This window comes from Coloeus monedula (genome assembly GCF_965178545.1).
Source record: "Coloeus monedula genome assembly, chromosome: 9".
Classification (NCBI taxonomy): domain Eukaryota; kingdom Metazoa; phylum Chordata; class Aves; order Passeriformes; family Corvidae; genus Coloeus; species Coloeus monedula.
The window spans coordinates 20,521,727-20,545,719 of NC_138789.1; the positions used below are offsets into that span (position 1 = coordinate 20,521,727).

The window sequence follows — 23,993 nt, forward strand, 5'->3', positions numbered from 1 at the left end:
TCAGGTAATAATCTTGGAGGAAAATTTCAGTCCAGTAACGCTACTTTTGGACCTCGTTTAGTGAATGAAGTAGTTAATCTCTTTCTTGCTAAAAGTTTGGTGTGGATTTATTTTTTTGAATGTTCAGTCCTGTATGTTCATTTAATTTTGTGTCATTTAATCAGCTCAGTCTGATTGAATGGCTGTGTGTATTACTTTTGGTGAGTAAGGTGGTAAGTCCTCCTGAGAGGTTCTTCTTATCTAGAGCAGAAAAAGATAACCTTGTCCTGTAGAAAATATCAAGAGTGCATCTCCTTTGCATGAATACAAGGGGAAGCAAAACTTTAAGACCAAATCCACATTGAAAATTTTAGCCCTAAACTTAAATATTCTTGGAAAAATAGATTTAAACTAGAATCTTAGGGAAAAGTGTTTGGAAAGGGCTCAAATCTTTGCATATACGTCATCTGTTTGTTGGCATATGCAGTTTGTTCCCTGTAGGCTATAGATCAACTTGGTAAGACTGTGTGCTGATCTTAAGAAATACTGTATTCAAGTGGCCAGAAGTATGTTTTTCCTGTGGCAGGGATATTTGGACCGATGTTAATCTGTAGTGGAAATGCAGTAAATAACACAGTTCTCATTTAGTTTAGTTGTGTCCTGCTTAGTCTGTGTGAAACAGCAGCGATTACTTGTCTTTTGAAAAGTTTCCACACAAGGTCTTCTGTTCCTCAAGCACTGCTATTTTTAAAAATCAGTTTTATCTTTTACCTGAATAATATGCAGATAAAATGGAAGAAAGAAATATACTCAGACATTTAAAAACAAACAAACAAACCAACCCCCTAAAACCTCCCACTTTAATTGCTAGTTTTCAGAATTTAGCAAAACTTACCATCTTTTCATTTGCTATTGTGAAATACAAGGATTCTCAACTGGTACAGTATCCAGCACCTTAGTCAAAGAACTATTGTTATAGAGCAGATAAGATTAAAAAAAAGTCATTGGGTTTGATGAAAACCTGCATGAACATTGAGGGGGAAAAAAGCCAGAGTTACCATAGCAACCACCAGTGCTTTAGAAAATAGCTGAGTAAAAAGAGCAGAAATGTAACAGAAAATGTGAGGGCCATTTCGTAAAGCATTAAAAATAAAAATGAAATTTAAGGCAAATATGATTACTGCTCAGCTTTTATCTTAGAAATCCCTGATAAGCGGCAGCTTGTCTTTGTTTAAAAACAGGACCACTGTTGATAAAGTTTTAGTGTTTAGTCCCCATTAGACCCTATGAAGGAGATACTTTTGTGAATTTGGTTAAAAATAATTGGAAGTTTTATGAGTTATTGTTTGTTTGGGTTTTTTTCTTGCCTTTTTTTTCTCTGCAAATGGTTTTCTGAACAACCACAGTCTTAATCTATGTAGTAGATTGGGCTCTGAAAATGTCCTTTATGATATAAGCATGACCAAAGTCCTACTAATAAATGTGGTCCCACAGTGGCACTACTATGAGTTCTTCATGGGGTCAACTGACCACATAGCACTGTCCTTCAGGACAGGAGTAGCAAAGGCAGCTTTAAAATTCTTGGACATAAAAATTTCAGGAAAGAACATTGATAAGTTCAGGGGTGTGAGTTGCCCATTCATAGCGCCTTTACATAAAATAACAGGTACAGTCTGCTGCCTGTGCCTTTGTATCTGAACCTATATTCTGATATCAGTGGTTAGCTTAAAGGCTGAACTTTGATACTTCTTTTGTCTTTTTTGTCTTTCTGATTGGAGTCAGCATTCTGCAGTGCACTGGTATTGGGTAAGAAGCCTGGTGTTTTGCCTATATATTGCTTCATAGTTGAGCAGGATTAGATTTTATGTGGGTGAGCATCAAATGTACATGGGATAAAATTGCAAGCATAGTTTCTTTCCTGCTTCCCATGTGGCTGTTGTCTTAAATTTGATCTTAGTCCTCACAGAGCAAAATGGCCCATGTTGGAACCTTAACCAAGTAAGAAAACTATGAAAAAAACCACTTGAATATTCTGTTCTGAAAAAATGCTTCCTATGAGGATTGAAACAATCTAAAAGTTTGAGTACTAAAACGGAAACAGCAAACACTTTATCCTTTCTTTTTAATGCAGTCTGATTCAATTCTTGCCTTGTCTTCAAACGACTGTGTTGTTGTGTGCTTGGCTGCAGCAGTTATCCTCTCCCATTGTTAGATGATTCTGTGTGTAGTAGTAGATGGTACTTAACTGTCCTAGACAGAGCTGTAGCCTGGGGCTTTGCGTGCATATCAGAGCAGTTGTTACTAGCATCTGTTTCTTTTGGAAAAAAAGGCATCATTTTTGAGCAAACAGATTTTGGTTTTTTTATAAACCACTGTGAAACAAAAATATTTTCCTCTCCTCTAGTCTCATATGGAAGTTTACAGAAGGGTAAAAAGTCTTGCATCATTCCCCAAAGTCTTCCTGTGCATCCAAATGAAACATTTGTGATGAGTTCCATATTGTAAAATGGGTACAGCATTTTTTCTCCTCTGCTATTATCAGAGTTACAAATACACATCCGTATGGAAGTGAGAACTGAAGCTGATTAAGTTGAAATCGTGAAATAATGAATTTTGTAAGAAAGAAAGGTGGTGTGAATTTCTGTAAATGCTTATGGTCCCATCTCTGCAAAATTCACATGGAAGACCTAGAAACACTTTGGCACTGATCTCTTGTTTAATTGCCTCATCTAAAAACATTTTGTAGTGCCTCTATATAGCATGACTTCTGCTTCAGATCAAATGCAACAGACTTCTTACTCTAGTAGGTGAGTTCCTCCCTAGGAATAACTAGGAAAAGAATGTATCCTGGATATGATCAGTTTAGCATTTCAGTACGAGCCTTAAGTGGCATATTTAATTAATTCTTGTCTACTATCAGGTTGGGGTTTGACCTGTAAACTTTTCCAGTGTAGCTGGACTTCATGTAGTAGTTTTGTGCTGGGGCAGTGGATTATAAAGCAGCCAGGTTATGTGCCCAAACTGGTGGAACAACCTGGAGCCAGGGCAGAGGCAGTGTAGGTGCTTGTTCTGCTGCAGGTGAACCACTGCAACAAGTGGTTGCTGCTGCCTGATGAGCCCTCATTCCTGCAGGCAGAACCCTTTGCACTGTGTGCCTGCCTCTGCCAGGGGTTTGATTCAAAAGGGCTGCAGAAATCCTCCGCATCTCAGTGTGTGGCCTTGTTACCGCCTAACAATCTGTTCAGACTCTGGAGTTTGTGTGGTACACTCTGACAAGGTACTGTTGACACATACTTTGGCTTAGAAACTCATAAACACCACTTGATGAAACAGTTTTCTGTGACATCTCTGTTAAGTTCCTGCAGAACTTAATTCAAGCAGAACAGGTATTGTTGTCTTGCATTTTTTGTGCTGTGTTTTTATAGACGTGTGGAAACTTAGCAGTGTAATGCTGTTAGTGGGTCGTGGAGGCTTGAAACATTATGTTGTGAGAAAATGCTGTCTGTCACTAATGTCATGAGGTAGGAACGCAACTGACCTCTGACTATTTTGGTAGATTAAACTAAACCCCACTAGGTGGTGCAAGCAAATAAACCACCTTGCAAAATACTTCTCTCCAGATGACTAAACTTGGGGAAAGGATGTCTTTCACCAAATGAAAATATTTTCTTTGATTGTTTGTTTGGGTTTTTTTATTTTATGGTTTTGTACAATAGTTACTAAAATTTAGTATTTAATGCTGTCTTAGTCTGGTCTTTCCACATACAGGTAAAAAAGTGTGTTCTGGTTTTGGCCGAGACTTGCGTATCTCCCTTTGTTACAGTGTGGGCCAGCACCACGATGGTGTATTCACAGGTGGGCTGGGGGCTTCCAGAGCAAGTAGTGGACAGAGGGCTTCCATTGTGTTTTTCTCTGCTGTCAAAAGTGGCTGCTGTGAAATAACATCCTTCCTACGAGCTGACTGAGGCATTTCCAGACTTGGCGTCTGCTTGGAGTATACTCTCTTAGGATCTGTATTGTTGCAGTTTATCCTATGCCAGTTTCACTTTGGGTTTGCTTACCTTTACAGCTCTACTGTCTACCTACAGTTAAAAGTATTTGTTTGTTCAAAGAACAAACATAGCAATAGTAATGTACCGTCAGTTTACAGTGGAGTGAATAAGGTTCCAGTAGAAAATAATTTTGACATATAATGTATGTGGTTAGTTGGTAAGAATTAATGTGTATGTCAAAGAGATCAATAGTTATGTTTTATTTAGAAATAAACAAACAAACCAGAATGCTACAAAACAAAACTCCAGACCTGCATTATACTCTTTCATTGTACTCCTGAGCAGACTGTAATATAATCTTACCATTTTGTGTTGTGCTTGGCTATGCCATTGTGTGAAATTCAAGCTATGTAACCTTTCAATATCCTCTGCTCTCCACTGAAAACCCCTCTTGTGCAATGGTGGTTTTACTGAAGATGCAGTGGCTCATACACAGTAAACATATTTCTATAGCCATAAGATCAGTAGCAAAAAGTTCTTGAATAGCAGGAAACCACGCATTCTTGAGATAAGTGGAAGACCCCAGGAATTTCTACCTGTGGAGAGCCATCAGCACTCTCATTTTCTTGTCAGTAATCGTATTTTACAGAGTTTATATGGCTTCCCTGTAGACTGCAAGCTGCCAGCTCTTCTGGGAAGGCAGTGGCGCTGCGCTGCTGCCTGCTGCTGGTTCCCCCTCCGTGTCTGTGTGCCAGGCCTCGCTCGCTCCGTGAGCACCGTGCATCAGTAAATACCGTATTATCACCTTGCAGTCCAGGACTCTGTAATAAAACTGTAACTGCAGGCACTGAGCAGCTCTCTAGTGAAAGTTCAGTATATTACTGTGCAGTATAGTTACTGAAATGGAAATATTTCATTTCAAAGTGACTTAGGTATTCATCAGTTGGGATGGATGAGTTTGCCGCTTTCATCCGAGTGTTGACAAATGCAGCAGAAGCGGGATTTTGTTGGTATTTTGTTTGGGGAATTTTTGGGTTGGTGTTTTGATTGGGGGTTTTTTGTGTTGGTTTTTGTTTGGGGATTTTGTGGGGGTTTTTTGTTTGGATTTTTTTTTAGGAAATAAGACATTAAAGTGTAAAAAGCTTACGCCCATGAAATCTCAGTTGACCAGCAGCCATAAAGAATATATACACTAACCACAAATAGTCAACACATGCTATGAGTTTTGCAATAAGATTCTGTTGTACTGTATGGCCTCTACAGAGTACACACAGAAGAATTGCAACAGAGGTATTAGTCTTAAAATGCAGAAAGAAAATATTTTTTTATTGGTTTCCTTGGATCGAGAACCAGCATACTCAAATGCCATTGTGCACTTTTGGCTATTATTAACCCCAAAACCAGAGTAGAACTATGTGGTGATGCAAGTAGAAGAGCCTTGTGGTATGTCTATTAAAATACTTTGATATTCCTGCTGTAAAAATGTAAATGTCAAAATAAATGTAAATGTAAAAATCCAGTGCCAGTGGTTTTGGTTACTTACATTGTAGTTGTGTGTGGGAGTCCCACTTGTGAGTGAGGATCTACTGTAGCTGAGCAATGAACATATACAAGAAAGGTACACACCTTACACCATGCTGTTCCCATTCAAAGTACACAAAGTAGCAGTTTTGGTGACAGGTACATTGAACAGTCATAAACACATGAGAGAAAATGGGTGAATTAAAAAAGAAGTTAAGTTTTCCATGAAACGTGTAAAATATGAAGTTAAAAGGCACAAGACAGAATGTAAACTCTTTACTAGACCTCATATATTTGATAATGTAGCATGTAAAATTCTTTAGAATGAAATCTTTTGGCTTTTGCCTGCTTTGTGCTTCTCTTAACTTGGAATTTTTTTCTTAAGCCTGTTACTGTGTAATTGGAGTTGTTCCATTGTTTCTATAACTGTTAATTACTCCATCTGAAGGTGTTGGGAGAAAAATCTGGCTTCATTATCTGTGCTAAATGAACTAAGAAACTTTTAACTTTTGCCTTAGGTTCAAAGTTGCTTTTTACGCGTATGCGTATACACACACAGACACACTCAAATATGTGTGGGATTGTGAAAGACCTTACCAGCACTGAAGAGTTTCTTCTTTTACATAAGGTGTACTGAGAGGCTGATGTTCTAAAAACTGAGTGACAGATTGGCATTGTGATCTTCTCTGCTTTACACTGTCTCTTTGTGCTGGTATCTACTGATAATGTACACTTAACATTCAGATTTACTGATGCAATGTTCTGTAAATTATAAACATTTGCAAAAATTTACTTTTAAATAATGGAAGAACCTACCATAAGAATGAGATAAAGACTGAGATTAGGTTAGTAATACTCAGCATTCAATCTGAGTTGAAGTCATAAATCATTTTTGCGTAAACCCTCGCATTTGTTTTAAAAGAAAAAACATGGAACAATCCTCTGACAAAAGAGTGAACTTTTTGGTTTTTTCGGTTTTGGTTTTGAAAGTAAAACCAGGTAAACCCATTTGCTGCATGTACTCTACTGTTGTAGGACAGTCTTAGAAAGACTTAGCTTAAGTTTGGACATGGCTGAATAATGAAGGTTTAATTTTAAAAGTTTAAGTCCCATTTTAAAAATAACTATTTAATATTAGACTTCATTAGACATTTTTGTTAGTATAATAACTCTGCTAACATATTTTTACTGTTGGCCAAGTCCAACCTGTATAGGTGTTGAAAAATGTGCTAATGAATTTTTTAGGAACATTCCATAGAAATAGCTTTTGCTTTATTGCATTATAAAGGTCTTTGATGATTGCTTAAACATTGCTTGACATTTACCATGCTGCAGAGTTGATAAGTAAATAAAAGGAAACTTTGTAAATAAGATTTTCCCTATTAAATGGTTTTATCTCTTTACTCTTGCAGTAAGACAAATAAATCTGTACAGAGAATTTAAGGTAACTGAGAAGAAAGAAAGGGGAGGGACATGCCTGTAGCCCTCAGAGCTGTTTCTGTTCCTGCTCTAGCCATGTCCCTTGGAGACTGCAGAGAGAAAGGGTGCTGACAGCCTGTGGCACGCTCTGAGCTGCTGCATCTGTCCCTTCCCTGCAAGAAAAAGGTGAGGTAATTGGAACTCTGGATTTGGCAGGTGTCTGAGATGCCAGATTTTGTGTCCAATATTTGGATAAGAAACCACCTGTGAGTATTAGAAGTTTGGTTTCTCCAGCCTATTGCTTGGCTTTGCAACTACGAATAACTTGCAAATCGAGATATATGTCTTGTATAGGTACAGCTGACAGGTACTGGAATTAGTAGAGCCCTGAGCTGAACACAAGGACATAAAGTCCCTCTTTCTGTCCCACAGGCCTCAGACCTAGTGGCTTGCCTGGATAGGCAGGGGAGTTGCCAAGTTTGTGTGCCTCTTGGGAGGTTGGCAAGTGGCGTGCCATGTACTTGACACAGGGATAGGTATGACTTGCTGCTTCTGCTTTTGTTCCTGGGACCACTTAAATTGTATGAGGAACAGCACTGGTGAAAAAGGGGAAAACAGTTGATTAAGTTTTGTAGTACAGTGTTCTGCAATTCTTGGTGTATCTTGGTAGTCTGCTTTATGGAAATGTGTTACTGATCATGTTGTAGCAAAAAAGATCAAAAGCAACATCTAGTATTCAGGAGAGACATGATCACACAGTAAACTATTTCTCAAAAGCCCAGAACTGTAATTTTTATGATTAATTTTCTGAGTGCCTAGGGTATAGAATGTTTCAAGAAAATCTGGGTCTATTACAGGTACCTGTATATGCTCTTGTATACACTTGTGGATAGAAGTACAGTTGGTGTCTTCCCTTGTAACGTCCTACCCATAGGGGCTGGGAATTGCCAGGCAGATCAGCAGCCCTGCTATAAAGGACCCTGGAGGTGGAGATGGGCACCAGTGCCATCACCATCAATAAGACAAGCTGCTTACTGAGCTACATGAGGAGTCTCATTAGCGGATTGAGCAATACTGTTACCATTTCTCTTTGATGCTGCTGAAGCCCTACCTGAAACACTCTGTCTGGCATTTGGCCTTCCCCTTCAATAACAATGTTGAGAAGGGTTGCCAAGATACAACCTTGCCTAGGGTACACGTCCTGTGAGAGGTGGTTGAGAGATTTGGGCTTGCTTGCCCTTAAAAGGCAGAAGTGTAATTGCAGGCTGCAGCTGTTTGGAATGCAGTCACAGAGGTGGTTAAGGTAAACTCTTGTAGTTGTAAGAGGTTCAGGTTGTGCATGAGGAGAAACGTTTGCAAAGAAGGGTGGGTTAGCACAGAGAGGTTGTGGAGGTTGTCAAGATTCAGCTGGACAGAGCTGTAGCTGACCTGAGCTGGTGTTGGGAGGCTGAAGTGGATGGTCTCTGAAAGTACCGTAGAAACAAGATTTCTGTATTTCTGTGTGGTTAGCTCCCTTGATTAATTGGAGTAAAGGGTCAAAAAAGCAAAATAGGAAGCTTGAAATGAGGGGAGTAGGGTAAAAGGTCTGAGGATGGTTTTGGGCAGAGAACACTGCTACTTTGACAGATTCTTGTACTGAACTAAGCAGTCTCATGAGAAATTACAGCTGGATGGTACATTATGTGACTCATGAACTGAAATAACAAAAATATGCACTGTAGGTGTAGAAATATTGGAACTTAAAATATGTGTATTATGGGGTTTTTAGAAGGTGCCTGTTGAAAAGTGTAACAATATGAACCAGTGCAGATATATTGTTTAGTTTGAATATGTCCAGGAAAGAACAGTAGTATTAAACACAAGATGAACTTTGCTATAAAGACTAATTGTGGCCACTAAATAATGGCACATTCCCAGGTTAATTCTTTGATTTAAAAACATCTTCCTACTGATTTTCCTGACTTGCAGTGCACTGGCAGGTGGTGTTGAATTGATCTACATAAAGATCAGGCACTGTGGATAAACTTTCAGTTATGAAAAATGAACAAGCTTGCTTTATCCTGCTGAAAGTATAATTTCAGCATGTACTGGTAGCAGTATTTAAATTGCATGTGTGATGTGGTGGCATGGGAGGATTTGGACTTTCTTCTTTGAGATTCCTGTGAAATTCAGTCATGACTTTCCAGACATAGAGTGATAATAACCTGTATGGTTTTTAACCACTCTTGGAAACATTTTCCCATGCAATTAGAGGGAATGGATTCAAGGGGGAAATTTGCAGCCTCAGTTCTTAAGGACGGCACATACGCACTTCAAACTGGATCAAAAGATTGCTCAGTGAGGTTGGCAGTGTTCTCTTTTGACTGGTTTGAACCATCAGTAGAAGCTCCTCTGGTATTGCTGGACTTGTCTTTATAAACGTGCCCCAAGTTTAGGAAATTTGACACTTAGTTCTGTTTTTTTTTTTCCCCTCACAAAACCTGCCTGTTGTGAGAATGAATTAGCATTAAGCAATGAGCACCTTCCTTTAGCCGTGGACTCAAGTGGTGATTTTCAGTGATAGAGGAGAGACTTAGTGGGTCTTTTTATCTCCAACTTTTGATTAGCATTTTGTGCTTCAGCAGCATCATCATGTGGAAGTTTTAAATTAATTCAAAAGAGATTTTCTAATTTACCTAAAATGTGGAATAGTTGAGATAACAAAATCAAGCCCTATAGGTCATGTGGTTTCCAGTAGCAGGAAAGCCAGTTCTGCTTACTTAAGCTAATATTCTTTTTAATTCCTTCCCGATGTCTTGGCTCAGAATAAAAATAGGAGCAGGCAGAACAGAGAATCCCTCCAGTGACATTTTTTGACAAAAGTCATTGGCTAGAAAAGAGGAGAGAGACAATACTGGTCAACCTGTGTTAAAACACACTGTAGATTTGTGTTACCTCTTTTTAGGATCTTAGGATGGCTAAGGGTATGTGGCTTGACAAAGGTTAATCGCCTGAAATTCTTCAGATAAGAAATCATGTGGATCACAGAAAGACAGAGGAAACATTTGTTGCAGTTAATTTTTATCCAGTTTATGGACACAATGTGTCTGGCAGACTCTGGGAACACCAGCAGACCTTTTTTATGATCAGGTTCAAGAGAAAGTGCTGTGCATTCACAGATTTCAGGTATTTTTTAAACTCCAGGAATAAGTCTGTATGATTAATTTGGGTCAAAATCTTTCACATTTATTTGAAAGGAAATGAACAGATTACAAAAAGTGTTTTGCATTTCTGAACTGTAAGATGTTTTGCTGCTTTATTCCACAGGAATATCTCTCTGTAAAGGCCAGCAAGCTGAAGTAGTTAATTTTTCTTCACAATGCAAATCAGTAGCTTCCTTCTTCAAAAAATTATAAAACTGATTGTGTCTAACACTGATTTAGCTTTTCATTGCATCAAAGATATTTTTGCTGTCAATTTATTTTTTTCCTTTATCTCCATATTCTATTGTTCATTTTTGTGCAATCTTCCTTTGAAGCTGTCTTTGATAGTCTGCCATCTGCTGCAGTAGGTGCTGCTAGCATTATTGAGTGGAAGTCACAGCATTTGTGGATGAGAATCTCGTGGTTTTGGCTGTTCCTGTGAAATGCTTGTGTACCTTTCCACCACAGCTTCCTCCTCTCCTCATCTTTGAATATGCACAAATGGTTTTGCCATCCAAAGACATTCAGACTGCACAGCAATGAAGGGCAAAGATGAGCATTAGCTTTGTGAGAAAGCCCTGAGAGGTCCCCCAAGGTCAGTCCCCAGCTGCCCAGCATCCCAGAGCTCAGGACTAGAGTAGTGAAGGAAGTAGTTTGCATTATTAGGTCTTTAGAGGGAGACATCCACACTCACCTGAGCAAAGGTTGCAGCAACAAAAAAACCACTGAGTTTTGACCCTTTAACTAAAGAAACTGTGCCAGAAAGGAGATGTTGTGAGGAAGTTCCCTGCAATGATGATGCTCTCAAGTATTTGTTTCTCTTCTTTGTGACTATCCATGTGGTGAACACGAGTGTAGGCAAATCTGGCATTCCCTTATAAAGATAAGAAGAGCATTGATGAGCACACTTTTGGAGAAGAGCAGAGTTAAGTATGATCTCATCTTTTCAAGCACTGGTGTTTTCCATGTACCTTAGTGCTTCTGTTGTTTAAACATACCCAATTCTTAAATATGGGTGAAGTTGGGATTTAACAAATAGATCAAGTACCTGGCCTCAATCCAAGGTCTAATTCTTAATCTTCTGTACTATGGATATGGTAGATAAATTTCTCAATGGCCAATTTAAAAAACTATTCACTCAAACCCGATGTAGCCCATTTCAGCCTCTCTTTAATAGGAAAGCTAATAACTTTTTCTGATGTGGTGCATAAACCTCTGGTATTTTGTTTTCTTTTTATTGCCAAATGCAAGTGTGCTCATGTATTTACAGTCAATAAAGCTATCAGTGCTGTACACAGGTTTAGATAAATAATTTCAGCCTTTCAGTCTTGGGTATCAGATTTAGGCACTGCTGTGTTATTTGCGTCCCTTGGTCTCATGCTGACTGTCCGAGCAGTTGCACTGTTTCTGCCCAGAGCTACTTCTACAAGTGGGACAGCCCATTCCAGTACTTTCATTCACGTTATTCAGAAGTCATGTCTCAAACAAGCCAGGCAGAACTTGAGCAGCACAAATCATTCGTGTCTACAGAAAAGAAAGAAGGTGATCCCCAAACGCCTTCTTCCCATGCATTTTTGTCTCTGATAGTCTTTTGTACACTGTTGACACTCTGACTTCCAGTTTGTATCGTTTCCAAGAGAGGTGGTTCCTTATTAGAACTTACCATCAAGGAGCAAGAGTTTCAAAGAGATGCAGTATTACCTGTGCATGGGTCATAGGCATGAAATTCTGTGACCTGTCTGGGCCATCAAGTCTAGGAAACATATAAGAAGGAAGAAATATTAACCTTAGTCCTGTTGCCTGTTAAAATTAGTGAATGTTTTTATTTACCCAGAGAGACAGGTTTTATGTTACCTAGACTTTTCTGTCTCTTGAATGCCTTAACAGCACATTTCTGCCATGAGCAACCCAGTTCATGATCACACGTTGTACTTTTTTCCCCCCTGTGTTTTTGTAAAACTTGCACAAGGTAAAATACATCTCTGCCCTAAAGCCACTGCAGCTGTTCTGTGTAGAAGACCATGGGCTGGGCTAGCACTTGTTGCAGAACGTGCCACCTTCTCATGCTCGGAATTTACTTTCCTTTAGCACATATTGACTTTCACAGGATTTCTCCCTTAAGAGAGAGCATGCAAATATAAATAACAAATAAGATATTTCACCAAATATCTTGACACATTTTACTGGATTTAGATTCACTTTCCACAGTTTCTGTTTCATGCTCACTTTCCTTCATCTAAGAGCAGTCACAGTGGCAGTATAAAAATAACTTTTAAATTGAATTTTTCGAGATCCTTCTCTTCTGCTATCTCTTACTGCTTCCCACTTCTCATCTGATTTTACATTTCTTTCTAGACTTCTCCCTGAAAATCAAGATCTCCTTATGCTTTGCATTACCAGCTGTCAGGCACGATGCCGTATTTGCTGATATGCCACTGTGTTAGCTTGCTTTGCCACTGTTGGCAGCACTCTGCTGTCATGCTCAATTGAGACAGAAGGGACTGTTTCTTACCGGAAAATTAATTCATGAAAAATTACCTTTGTTTCTGTAATAGAATTGTTTTGAAAGAAATGAAACATACAAAGGAAACTGTATTACAACAAATTAGCCCTTAATTTTATAAAGGTTTAAGTGTCAAATATGAACGAACTAAACGCAGGGAGGCCAACTAATTTTGTGAAATTACAGCCTCAAATTGCCACACGTGATCCGAGCACAAATTCCATCAGCTGAGATGGTTTTTGTATTTGGATTTTTTTCCTGGCATAACTAGTTTTGAGCAAAAGTGAGTGCCTCCCCAGGCATCTGGAAATTATCTCTGGAAGGAGTAACCAATTTGCTTGTGTCCCTCTGTGAAAGGGAGAGACAAGGTCAGAAGAATAGTGATGATTATCTTTATTCTGACGTGTTCCCTTCTTCCACCTGCAAAGAGGAGGAGGTAGAAAATTCTCTTCAGTGTTGACCTGTTTCTCTTCTTTAGGCCTTTCTATCCCTTATGCTTTTTTGAAGAGGACTGCCTTTTACAGGTCGTTCTGCCAGTCTAGGAGTGCTGGTGGGCTGCTATTCCTAGGGCTAGAATGAAGGAGCAGTTTTACAGCAGGTTTCTTTCTTCTTGTTAACAAGCAGCCCTGATAGTGGCTTTCTTTGATCCACAGCAAAACTGACCAAGCTAACCAAGACAACTTCCTTAAAGACAGGCCGAGGCTGCATCTGTCCTTGTGAATTAGGCTGATGTCCTGTCTCGCATCACGGGCTGTGTCACTGTCAGTGTGGCCCCTGTTACCGTTGTGACTTATCCCAGCTGGACAATGTTTGTGAGTGGTTCAAGGCTAACACGTGCCTGGAGGAGCCAGTTTGGGATGCAGCCTTTGGAGGAGAGAATTCAGCCATTTGTGAGCGGTATCATGGGGTTTGATCTCACTGGCCGTGAGCTGTCTCTGTTCTTACATAAATGACTGGTTAAAATACATCCTTTGTGCTCACTTGCAGGGGATTTTAGGCTTGTCTGCAGGAGAGAAGAATCAAAACTCTTTTGTAGACTTGACAGTTAGTACATCACTAAATACGTATACATAAAGTTCATGGTGTTACAGCAGAAATTTTGAGAAAACAGTTCTGAACTTCTCTTCCAAAATACCTGTGTGTGTGTGGGTATTAAATGTAGATGTGTATGTAAATACATTAGAATGTCCACCTACCTAATCTTTATCTTACAATTTATCTATATGTAAAATACAGTGTAGTTCAAGTGACTTGATTTTTTTTTCAGAAAGTAAATTAGAAAAAATTAAAATGTCTTTCTTGATGTTGAAAGGCTCCTATCAGCATAATTTCAGTTTAAATCTAATTACTTTAAAATGCATGTTTATACTACTCTCCCCTTCCTCTTTTTTTTTAGTTAAGCTTCCTAAGGCTTAAAATTATAATGATAATTTTTCTTTATCTTTTTTAATCCTGCTTCATTTGAAGAAAGGTCTTTTTTTCCTGCAGTTGACAAGGAGTGTGTTTGACAATGCAAGGGGATGCTGATTCTGTCTAGACAGAAAAATTGCCAAATGTGCAAGGTCCTTGACAGAACAAGGCTCTTTTTTTTTTTTTTCCATTTCTGCTAACATTCAGTTTATAGTAATTTTAGCTCTTACTTTCAGCTTCAAGCGTTTAATTTTGGGATTTCAGATACTCTTTTGTTTTTTTCCCCCCCAGATTTGCAGTGTCCCTGTAAAGACTGTAGAGATAAGCGTTCAAGATACTGATGAATATTGTGTTGTGTACAGTTGTTTTGTATCTAGACCTATGGCTAAAAAATGGATTTATGTTGCTGGTATCCATAAATCAAGGTGTTGTGTCAGCTAACAGGCTCCCAGCAGAACAGAAGTAATCTTCAATTCATACTGACTGTGGTATGTTTGCCAATCAGGACCAATGATAGAAAGTAGGGAGGAACTGAGTGGAAAGATTCCTTCTGCACGCTGTGGTGGAGTTGCTGAACCCCCTCTAAGCTCTGATGGTTGTGTTGGACTGTAACAGCAGTATATTTCATGTTAAAAGTATGAATTCGTCATTGTCATAATAATCCAAAAACTCTAAAAACCGTATCAGTAAATGAGCTCTATCTGTGGACCAGCTTCAGTAGTTCAGAGCCTGCTTATTTAATTTTTCTTAAGCACATTAAACGGTTCTAGGCAGACTGTCACTATGATCTTTGAAATATTGCTGTGTTTCTTTTGTTCTCTGCTTTTAAATTTCTTATGCAGTAAGGCTTTCATACTCTGTTCATTACAAATTTCTGGATATTCAGACTCTTACTTGAGCTTAAAGCCTTTCAAACCACCGCAGAAATTCGGTAGTGGAAAAGGGAAGAGATGTGCACTTATTGTCCTTCCTTTTTCTACAGCCTGTTGACTCCCAGTGCAGACACTAAGCTTGTAGTTTCTGGCTCTTACTTGTTAGCTGGTCTGCAGGTAAATTAACCCAGCAGGTGGGGATCCTTTTTGACTAGAATGGGTATAAGGTTTGAGCCTGAAAGATAATGTCTTGGTCACGGTTTTTGTCTGAAAATAATTCTGCATCAGCTTTAGAGAAGGGCCTTGTTTTTGTCAGGATCTTTTCTTTCCCCTTCATTTCTTGTCATAGTGCTCAAATTCCTGTATTCAGAAGTCTTCAGAAAGATAGAGAAATGGCTGATGAAAAACTTGAGTGATACTTTGAAAATGTAGCACATGCTTTGCAGTTCCAGTAGATGAAAGCAGCATGGTCAAAGGGTTTAAAACATGCTTTCATATTAATTTACTATCATTTAAATACTCTTTTAAGAGACTGGTTATGGATTCAGAGTTTTCAGCTGCAACCACAGTTTATTCAAAGTTTAAAGGGCTATGATGTATATTCTTTGTGAAGTATTCACTCTTTTTCTTCACGCTAGCTTTTTGGCTTTTTGGTAACCAGAAGTACACACTGCTGTGCTGGCAAATGTGTGAATATTTGTGGTGTTGAACTTCTACCACATCTAAACACTGCTGTGCACTTGCAGCAAAAATGGGAAATGGTGAATAATCCCTCCTGCCTTTTGAGATGGTCATATTTCAATTATGTTGACAGGACTGAGTGAAGAAGCTTGTGTGGTTGACAGTGCTGAATCTGCTTTGCAAATGCATAAGACTTTTTTCCTTGGGGACTTCAATCCAGCTTTCACCACTCCTTGTTCACCTAAAAACAAATTTAAAGGTTTTCTTATGTTTCTGCTGCTAAATCTGTGCTTTATGTCAAGGAAAAAATCCACAATGTAATGCACATTTCTGTTTACTATAAATTTGTTCTTTCACTCAACTTTATAAGAAATATATTCCATTACTGTCATAAAAAACACTTTTTTCTTCATCTTAAGCAAAACAATATCCCTGAAACACTTAATTTCAGTAATTTAATTAGGTAAACATTGTACTAACCTTGATAAATGTGAACTTAATTTCTTCCCAGGTTTCCAGAGGAGGAGTTGGCAACAGAGCCACTAAAATATGCTGAACAACTTCCTGTAGCTCAGATAATACACCAGGTATGTCTTTCTATTTTAAAAATTCCTTTGAAAATAAAGAGCATGTGTAATACTTAAACTGCTTTTCTAGGTCACACAGAATTAATGTCCTCATGCTGGAAGTATGTATAAACAAGATACTCTTGTTCTGATGACAAGTATTAAATTATAAAAGTCTTATTCTGAACATAGCAATGAAAAGATGCTTGCTGTGTGACATGGTTAACACTTCAGAGCTACTTGTTAAAATTGTTGTGTGTCTGCTGATAGAAAAGAAAAAAAAATCCATTAATTTCTCCCAATTTGCATCTTGACCTCAATCATATTCCCCTTCCTGAAAAAGCAGTCAAAGTATGGAGTCATTATTGTGGAATAATTGTCATGACGAGTTGAGCAGGGAAAACAATCTCTCCTCCTAATACAGTTCTGAATTAGCACCATTTTTATTTCTAACTATAGCAGTGTCATCATACTTTCTGCTTTGAACAGGGTTTTTTTGTTTGCTTCTTGTTTCGCACAATTAAAAAAAATAGGTTTCTATTTTTCCTAGGTTGTGCCTTCTTTGTCTTTATTTAAATGGAATACTGTGCTATTGATTTAAGTAAACAAATGAGGGATATGAGCTGGGATTGAATAGAAGTTTTTATTGTAACATGTCTCCCCCAGTTAATGGCAAGGAGGAGGAAGAGATCTTTTCTGTGCAGAAGATTCTATATTCCCTTCTTGCTCTTCTCTCAGAGTTCAAGGTGTGATTTTCAGTCCATCCTGCTGGTAGATCAGGTACCCAGTCTGCATTCAGGTGTCTCCTCATTTTTTTCTGTCAGCCACAGAGGACTCTGCCTGTTTGTGTGGAAAAGCTTATGGCCAAATAACATAAAACTTGTGTCAAACATGGCTGTGGAGATTTAGCATCCTTCTTCTTGGGGATGCCTTAAAGGGAGCAAAATGACCTATTCTGTTGCAGTCATTTGGAATTTTCACAGAATAAAATAAAAAATTTTTAAACTTTTTAGATACAAGTCCTGCTTCAGGTACAAGTAACTATAGTTTTCTTAAGTCAGGACCAAACAGGTCACATTACTGTTTTCCTAATGGTATCTTGGCCATATGGAATCTTTCAGGTAATCAGATATGCTCTGAAAAATTGACCTGAAATTTGGGGAAGATAATGACAGTTCATCATGGGAGACAAAATGGTGCAGTCCATTCACTGCTTTGAGATAAGTAGAACTTCCAGATTGAAAACTGGGACTTGGTACTGGTCAGAGTAGCACTAAGCCAGATGGGCAATATAAGATAAAGCTGTGGTTTCAGGATGAGCTGTTTTTAAATGCTTGAAGATCAACAGGAACAAATAAAAGTCCACTAAGTCCCTTAATAGAATTTTGTAAACAACTTCATGTGTATTAATTATCGTAGATCTTCCCAAATACCTTTGTCAATAACTGTTTTTAAAGCGTTGAATCTCATGCTGCAGGCAGTGCTGGTTTTACCTTAATGGAAACATAAGCTTTATTTTAAAACCTTAAGGTGTACAAGCCTTTCCTACAAGTTGTAAACACAATGGATTTAAAAACTTTTGGCTGAAATCTGCACCTTCGGGGAGAATTTCTGATGTGTTCCAAACATGGAAGATTGGAAATCAGGACTAGTTTGTATGTCAGGAACTCCCTGGTGTTGTCAGAGCTTCAAATGACCCAACAGCCTGCAAATGTCACATTTAAAATTCTGTCTTCATGCCTGACTCTCAGTATAAATGAATTAAACAGCAGAGCAGGCAGCCAGTCAATATGTTCTTAACAGTGAGAGTGAGCAATGAAACAGTTTGGTGGTTGTTTGGAATCAGTAAATAGAAAGTGCATGGAATGGCTCACCTAGAGGAAAATCTCAAATAGGAAACAGAATTAACCTTTAAAATGGTTGAGCAGACGAAATGCCATAGCAATATTTTTACAGCATTAGCTGGGTAATAACTACGGAGGGTTCATTTGGCTATTGTGTGTTACACTGCTGTAGAATATTGCACTGTGGAAAGGCAAAAAGCTGGTTTATGTACTCTTACCTGTTTGCTAAACTTGCCAGTAGTACAGAGCTGGGGTCTGCACAAGGCAGCAGAACAGATCCAACAGAACTGCAAATGTCTTGGATGCAGAGAAGCCAAATAAAAGGAGCGTTATTTAGCTGTGGTGACAGGGAGTTTGGCACCATGCCCTGGCTCTGTGTGAGGCTGGTGCCCTGCCTGAGCCTGTAGGAGCTGTAACCAGCTGAGCATCACTGCACCAGCATCCTGCTGAATTAGCTCTGCAGGAATCTCCTTATACCCTTTCTGAGGGACCTGGCACAACTGGAACAAGTTGTGCAGGGGCCATTTTGTATGAACAAGGGGTTTTTTGCTTTAAGGAAAAAGAAGGAAATTATAAGAAACTAAAAGAGTAAGAACAGTGGATAGTATTTGTGGTGTTATGTATGTGTATGTTATGTTTGTATTTGTGTATGTTATGTATCCAAATGGATACGTACATACTCTAGACATACATAATAGCATCAGTGCTGTGTATTTATAGCATAAATATATATTAAAATTTCACAGTGGTGGACATGTATCCTAAATCAGTATAATGTATAAAGTACATTTTAATTATACTTGTTAGCTACCATAGCCACTAGTGCTATCCAGCTTTCACTATAAATTTATTCTCTTGAACACTAATGAAATGTTCCTTGTGCTTTTAACTGAAATAAAAAGCCACTAGTGCTTGGTAAAGGATTGCAGTCATTAATACAAACTTGTAAAAGTTGAGCTTTCGGAGTAATGCCTACATGAGACAACCTTTTTAATGAGATTCTCTCTGTACAGCCACGCATACAATGCTGCTACTTACAGTAAGTTTATGCTACTTAGAATAAGGCCAAAAAAAACCCAAATCAGGAAGGGGAGAAAAAGGAGAGATTAATTCTGCACTTGTCTTTTGTCAAAACAGGTCTGGTGGAAGAACGGGGCAAACTGCATTTGAGAAGATTGTTCCCATTTATCATAAATGATATTCATGCTGGCCTTGCAGTTCAGCAAGTCATTTTAATAAAAGTACCTAACTTTGGTGCCAGTGCTTGTGCTTGGAATGTCACTGTGTGTTAACATATTTGGCCTAACCAGGATTTAGGATATTGAAGAGACTTAAATTGTTACTGGTGTCTTACTGATGGAAGAATGTTTTACTGATGAAAGGCACATTTCAGCAGATAAACACCAGATCTCCTGATGGTGTTATAATTGAAAACAAAATGAAACAGCAAATTCAGACCACGATCAACTTGCATGCTTATTTTAGTCCATTTCAAACCATTAAGTAGATAAATGAACATGCTGTTAAAGCAGGGTGGTATTTCAGGAAAGTGACTTGCAGCCTGTAGTGGAAATTGCACAATTTACTTGAAATCTGACATGGTTTACAGTTGCAGATTTACTTAAAAATAAGGAGTTCCATTGCTATTTTATCATGGGGGGGAAGTTTCCTTTTGGAGAAATGTGTTAAATTTGTTTGGTTTGTAGAAGTTTTAACCTGTGCTTTTCTGTTGCCTCTCCATAAGAAGCCTCAGTGTAAAATGTCTTCAGTAATTTCAGGAGATTCCTGGGAAGTTGTGCTAACCCTGTTGGGGAAGTGTCTGTTCCAGGGTCCAGTCGAGCAGGTCGTGGGAGCACCGGGAGCTTGGCTCAGTCCAGGCTCAGGGAGCGTTAGGGACTTGCTACATCCAGTCTGGTCTGAGGGTGTTGACTGCAGTCACCAGAAGGGAAATTAAATAGGAAATTTTAGGAAAGGTGATGGGAGGGGAATCTCCAGAGTTATCAATACAGAGATGGATGGCCATCAAAGAATACTGCAGGGTTGCAGTTCTGCAGTAAGTCTTGCAGGAAGGCCTTTGTTTCCATCATTTCTCTGTTTCTGTAACAAGTTTGCAGCCATGACCCACCCCACCCTTCCCCCAAATAAAATCCTTTTGCTTTGAAGATCAATTTTTTGTTCATTCTCAGGGCCTCATTCTCATGTTGTAGAGGGCTGTTAGTTTATTGCCTTTGTTGATGTTATTTTGGTTTCATGCTGATTTAATTGACAGAGATTTTCTTCAGTAGCATTTGCCAGAAATTGTTGAAACAGTATTAAGAAAATAGAACACACTATGTTGTATAGATTTTTTTAAAGTATCTTTTTATTATCTATAACACAGCAATTTTAGCTCTCAGACTTAAAATGTTTTCACAAACATTAAATTAAAGTGGTTTTATGTGGCTTACGATCTTTGTGAAGCGCTCGATATGAAAAGTAACCCATCACATGCTGATACAGACTTGAAAACAAAACTTTGAAATTCAGGGATCACACTGGTGCCTTGCCCATTGCCTTGTAGCTGCCCTTTGGCAGCTTATACATTTCAGGAGTTCCCCTGACTCCCAGTCTGCTTCTGTCCTGATGGCGGAGTCTTGGTTCCTATAAATGTTTTATAAATCCATTAGTATTCAGAACTTTGGTTAAGCATGCAAGGTGTTTAACAGCACAACAGTAACCCAGATTTTTATTTTTGATGCAGACAGTAGTTTTTGTTTATTAATATTAATTTATTAAAAGTCTTAAAGTACTTTGATAAGTGATACTTGCATTTTACTGTCTTTACAGGCTAAGAGGTTCAAAAGCAACTTGTAATACTTAGATGTGTCAGGTTCGATGTGTAAAGTTTTAGACACAGCTATTTATACATTCTTTGAAAATCCATTCATGTAGCTGTGTTTGAAAATAACTTTGAAGCATAGCTTGCTTTTCAGAACTCTGGTCATGGTATTCAGCTGGATGATGTCAGAGATAAAATACAACCTTTCACCAAAAGGTCCAAGTTTTGCTGCACCTGCTGTCACAGACACAGGTCTGCTCAGGCAGGGATGCTTTTCTTTGTCAGAAATGGATTTTGTTAGGATGATTGAAAATTGAATTTTTCATACCTAATATTAAAAGTACACTGACTTCAGAGTCCAGTTTTATTTTAGCAAAATACATCACTTGGCTTCCCACCAAAAAGCCTTGTGAGGTGTCAGCTTGCCTGGTCAGGCTTTACCACTGCAGTTCTGAGCAATGTGCTAAAGACGGTATTGACCCCTTACCATGGCCACTTCTTGTGGCCACTTTGGAGTGTCTGGAGAACAGCAGCCTGTTCTGTCAGTGCTCACATCTGTCTGGTCCAGACTTCAGGTAAGAAAAGTTCATTCTGATGCACATCATGGAAATACGTTGACATCCTCTTCCTCACCAACTCCCCTAAAGTGGTTTTTGGGGCTCAGAAATTCTGTGCAGAGCTAAATCCAGGTGTGCTGTATGTACCCTTTGTGCTGAACCAGCCTTTCTCCATCTAGGGCACTTAGGATGTATGGTCTACAACGTTCAGGTTTTTTCCATTTCTTTTATGTATTAAACGTATGTTTGTGAATTGTTTAACCTAGAGGTGGTTTGCCTACATTTTATAACTGTAGTGGAAGTGGTCTCAAGTGGAATCATGACTGGATGTTGTCTAGCAAGTAAGAACTTCCTTTTTTCCCTAAATTGTAAACAGTGTATAGACTTAATTTCTCTTACTGCTGCATAAGTTAGAGATTATTGAAATCTTTTGGGCTTTCTTTGCATTGAATGCTACCTAGTAGAAAACACAGTGCTCAAAAGGACCAAAAGAAAAAGAGCTATTACTGCACACTTTTGCCAACCAAACCAAGTATGTCATAGAGCAGAAGAGGTATTCCTGCCAATACCTTGTGCTACTTGGTGCATATAGGTGCTTTGAAGTTCATTCTCTAAGATTTCTTCTAATACTAAGTTTGATTTAAAAAGTTTAGTAGAATCTTGCTGTGTGTATGAGTCATGTAATATATTAAGAATGGCACAGTCCCCTGTTTCTCTGACTCACTGCAAGAAATCACCAAACACAGTCTTGACTTGGTTATAGATGGTGCAGACCAGAGATTTTTCAGGTTGGTTTTTTTGTTTTGTTTTGCTTTGTCTAACGAACTGCTACAGAGTCAGGAATGGTGCTCAGAACCTTCAAATGTAATCCAGTAGTCCACACAAACAGTAAAGTTGTCTCTCTTTTTTTCTCCTTCAGAAATTAAATAGCTCATTAGCCAAATGAAATTTCATCACATTCCTGAATGTGGATATAGCATAAAGTATTTTTCTAAAATAGAGAAAATGTAATTTTTAAAATTTGCTGTTGTTTTTCTCATCAGGTTTTTCCAATCACAGTTACCATGATGTGGAGTTAGCATCAATTACTGATCATTTGGTTTTACTGACAAGACATGGCTGCTTCTGTTTTGTTATGTAGAGATGTAGTAAAGCAGTCTCTTCTCTTCCATCTTCCCGTTAAAGGACTCTTGTGGGTGATAACTCTCTGCCTACCCAGGACCATTATTTTACTGGTTCTCAGCCACAGGGGAAGTTCTGCTGGGTTATCTCTTTGTTAAGTTGAAATATTAGGTGGAATCTCTTCTTAGTCTTCAAGCCAGAATAAAGATAAGTATCTTAGAAATATTTTTCTTTCAAATGCTGCTCCCCAAATCTTAAAAATATAGCAGCAATTACGGGGAACTTCATTTCTGTAGGGATGGAGTGCCAAAGTATTAATGCATGGGAGAGCACTTCCTTTGTCTGCACACAACAGTGCTCAGCAGAGCCGGAAAAGAACCACGAGCACTTTTTGTTGCTGACCAAGCATTACAGGGGAACTGAATGTAGTATTAAAATTTTCCAATTATAGCTGAATATAATGGGTTGAATAACTAAATGCATTGAAAGGTATCTTGCATGAGGAACCTGAACAGTCAGTTGTGGGGCTCTTGTTTTTAACCATTTTGTACCAGAAATACCACACTGAACATTTTCTGTAAGCCAAGAAGGGGAAATTTTGCCTGTTCCAGCATGCCAGAGACATTTGGGATGATGTTTGGTAGCTTCTTCTTGCAAGAACTTTTGCATGCATGGTCCATCTTTTCTTCCCTGTTTATGCATTAAAGCATGCAACTTTACCTCCTTCCTTGCATTTTTTAAAAATGAAACCAAAATATATTTTAAAACCAATAAAGGAATGACCTGTTTTTCCCTCTTACACACTCTATTAAGAACAGTTAGTTGAGCAGTTATCAAAATGTTCTGTTTGATGTGCATGTGCATTATGAGCTCATCTGGGCATCAGTAGAGTCCAGTCTCTGCTGTCACATATTGGAATGTGAATTTATCCCTTCTTCACAGAAATGGCTCCCAGCAAGGTGACAGTAACCCCCAGTCTATGCTCTCCTTCAAAACCTGTCTCCTCTTCAGGGAGTTGCAGTAACAGACATGGATGCAATGGATGCGGTGTTTTCAAAATGACTGTTTGAGGCTGTCCAGATCCTGCAGTTTGGACAAAGAAGTTTCAACTCTGATCTGTCAGTTTTCTGAGGTCATGTCTCTTTTCTCTTTCCCAACCTGTGAAACCCTGACATGTATAGATAGGCATTTTATCTCCATTCTTCTTTGGCACAGGATGGGAGATCAGTTTGACAGACAGCTTGGAGCAATTTTAGGGGCTACCCCTCAAGTGGCCACACTCCACGCTCACCAGTCCTGCTTGAGTCCTGTGCTTATTAAGCACAGCAGTGGTGCAAACTACTGCTTGAAAAGAAAAGGGCATTTTTCATCCTGGCTGGGTATGTGACTACAGAATTTCTACAGCCAACTAGGATAGGTAGTATCAGCTAAAACTGATAAAATGTACTTGTATTCCGGAAGTTTTTGTTTATATTTCTCATGAGCAGATGAGAGTAAAAATAGCTGTTACTGTGGAAAGTTGAAATG

At 38.6% G+C, this 23,993-nt stretch overlaps 1 protein-coding gene across 3 annotated transcripts in view; it reads left to right on the forward strand.

The window, feature by feature from the left end:
* Positions 1-23,993, forward strand: part of PIGK (phosphatidylinositol glycan anchor biosynthesis class K) — a 64,898-nt gene that overhangs the window by 25,883 nt on the left and 15,022 nt on the right. For all 3 annotated transcript variants that reach the window (XM_082287618.1, XM_082287620.1, XM_082287619.1), the window contains one exon: positions 16,071-16,146. In XM_082287618.1, the coding sequence (XP_082143744.1) occupies positions 16,071-16,146 (76 nt within the window). The remainder of the gene's footprint in view (positions 1-16,070; positions 16,147-23,993) is intronic.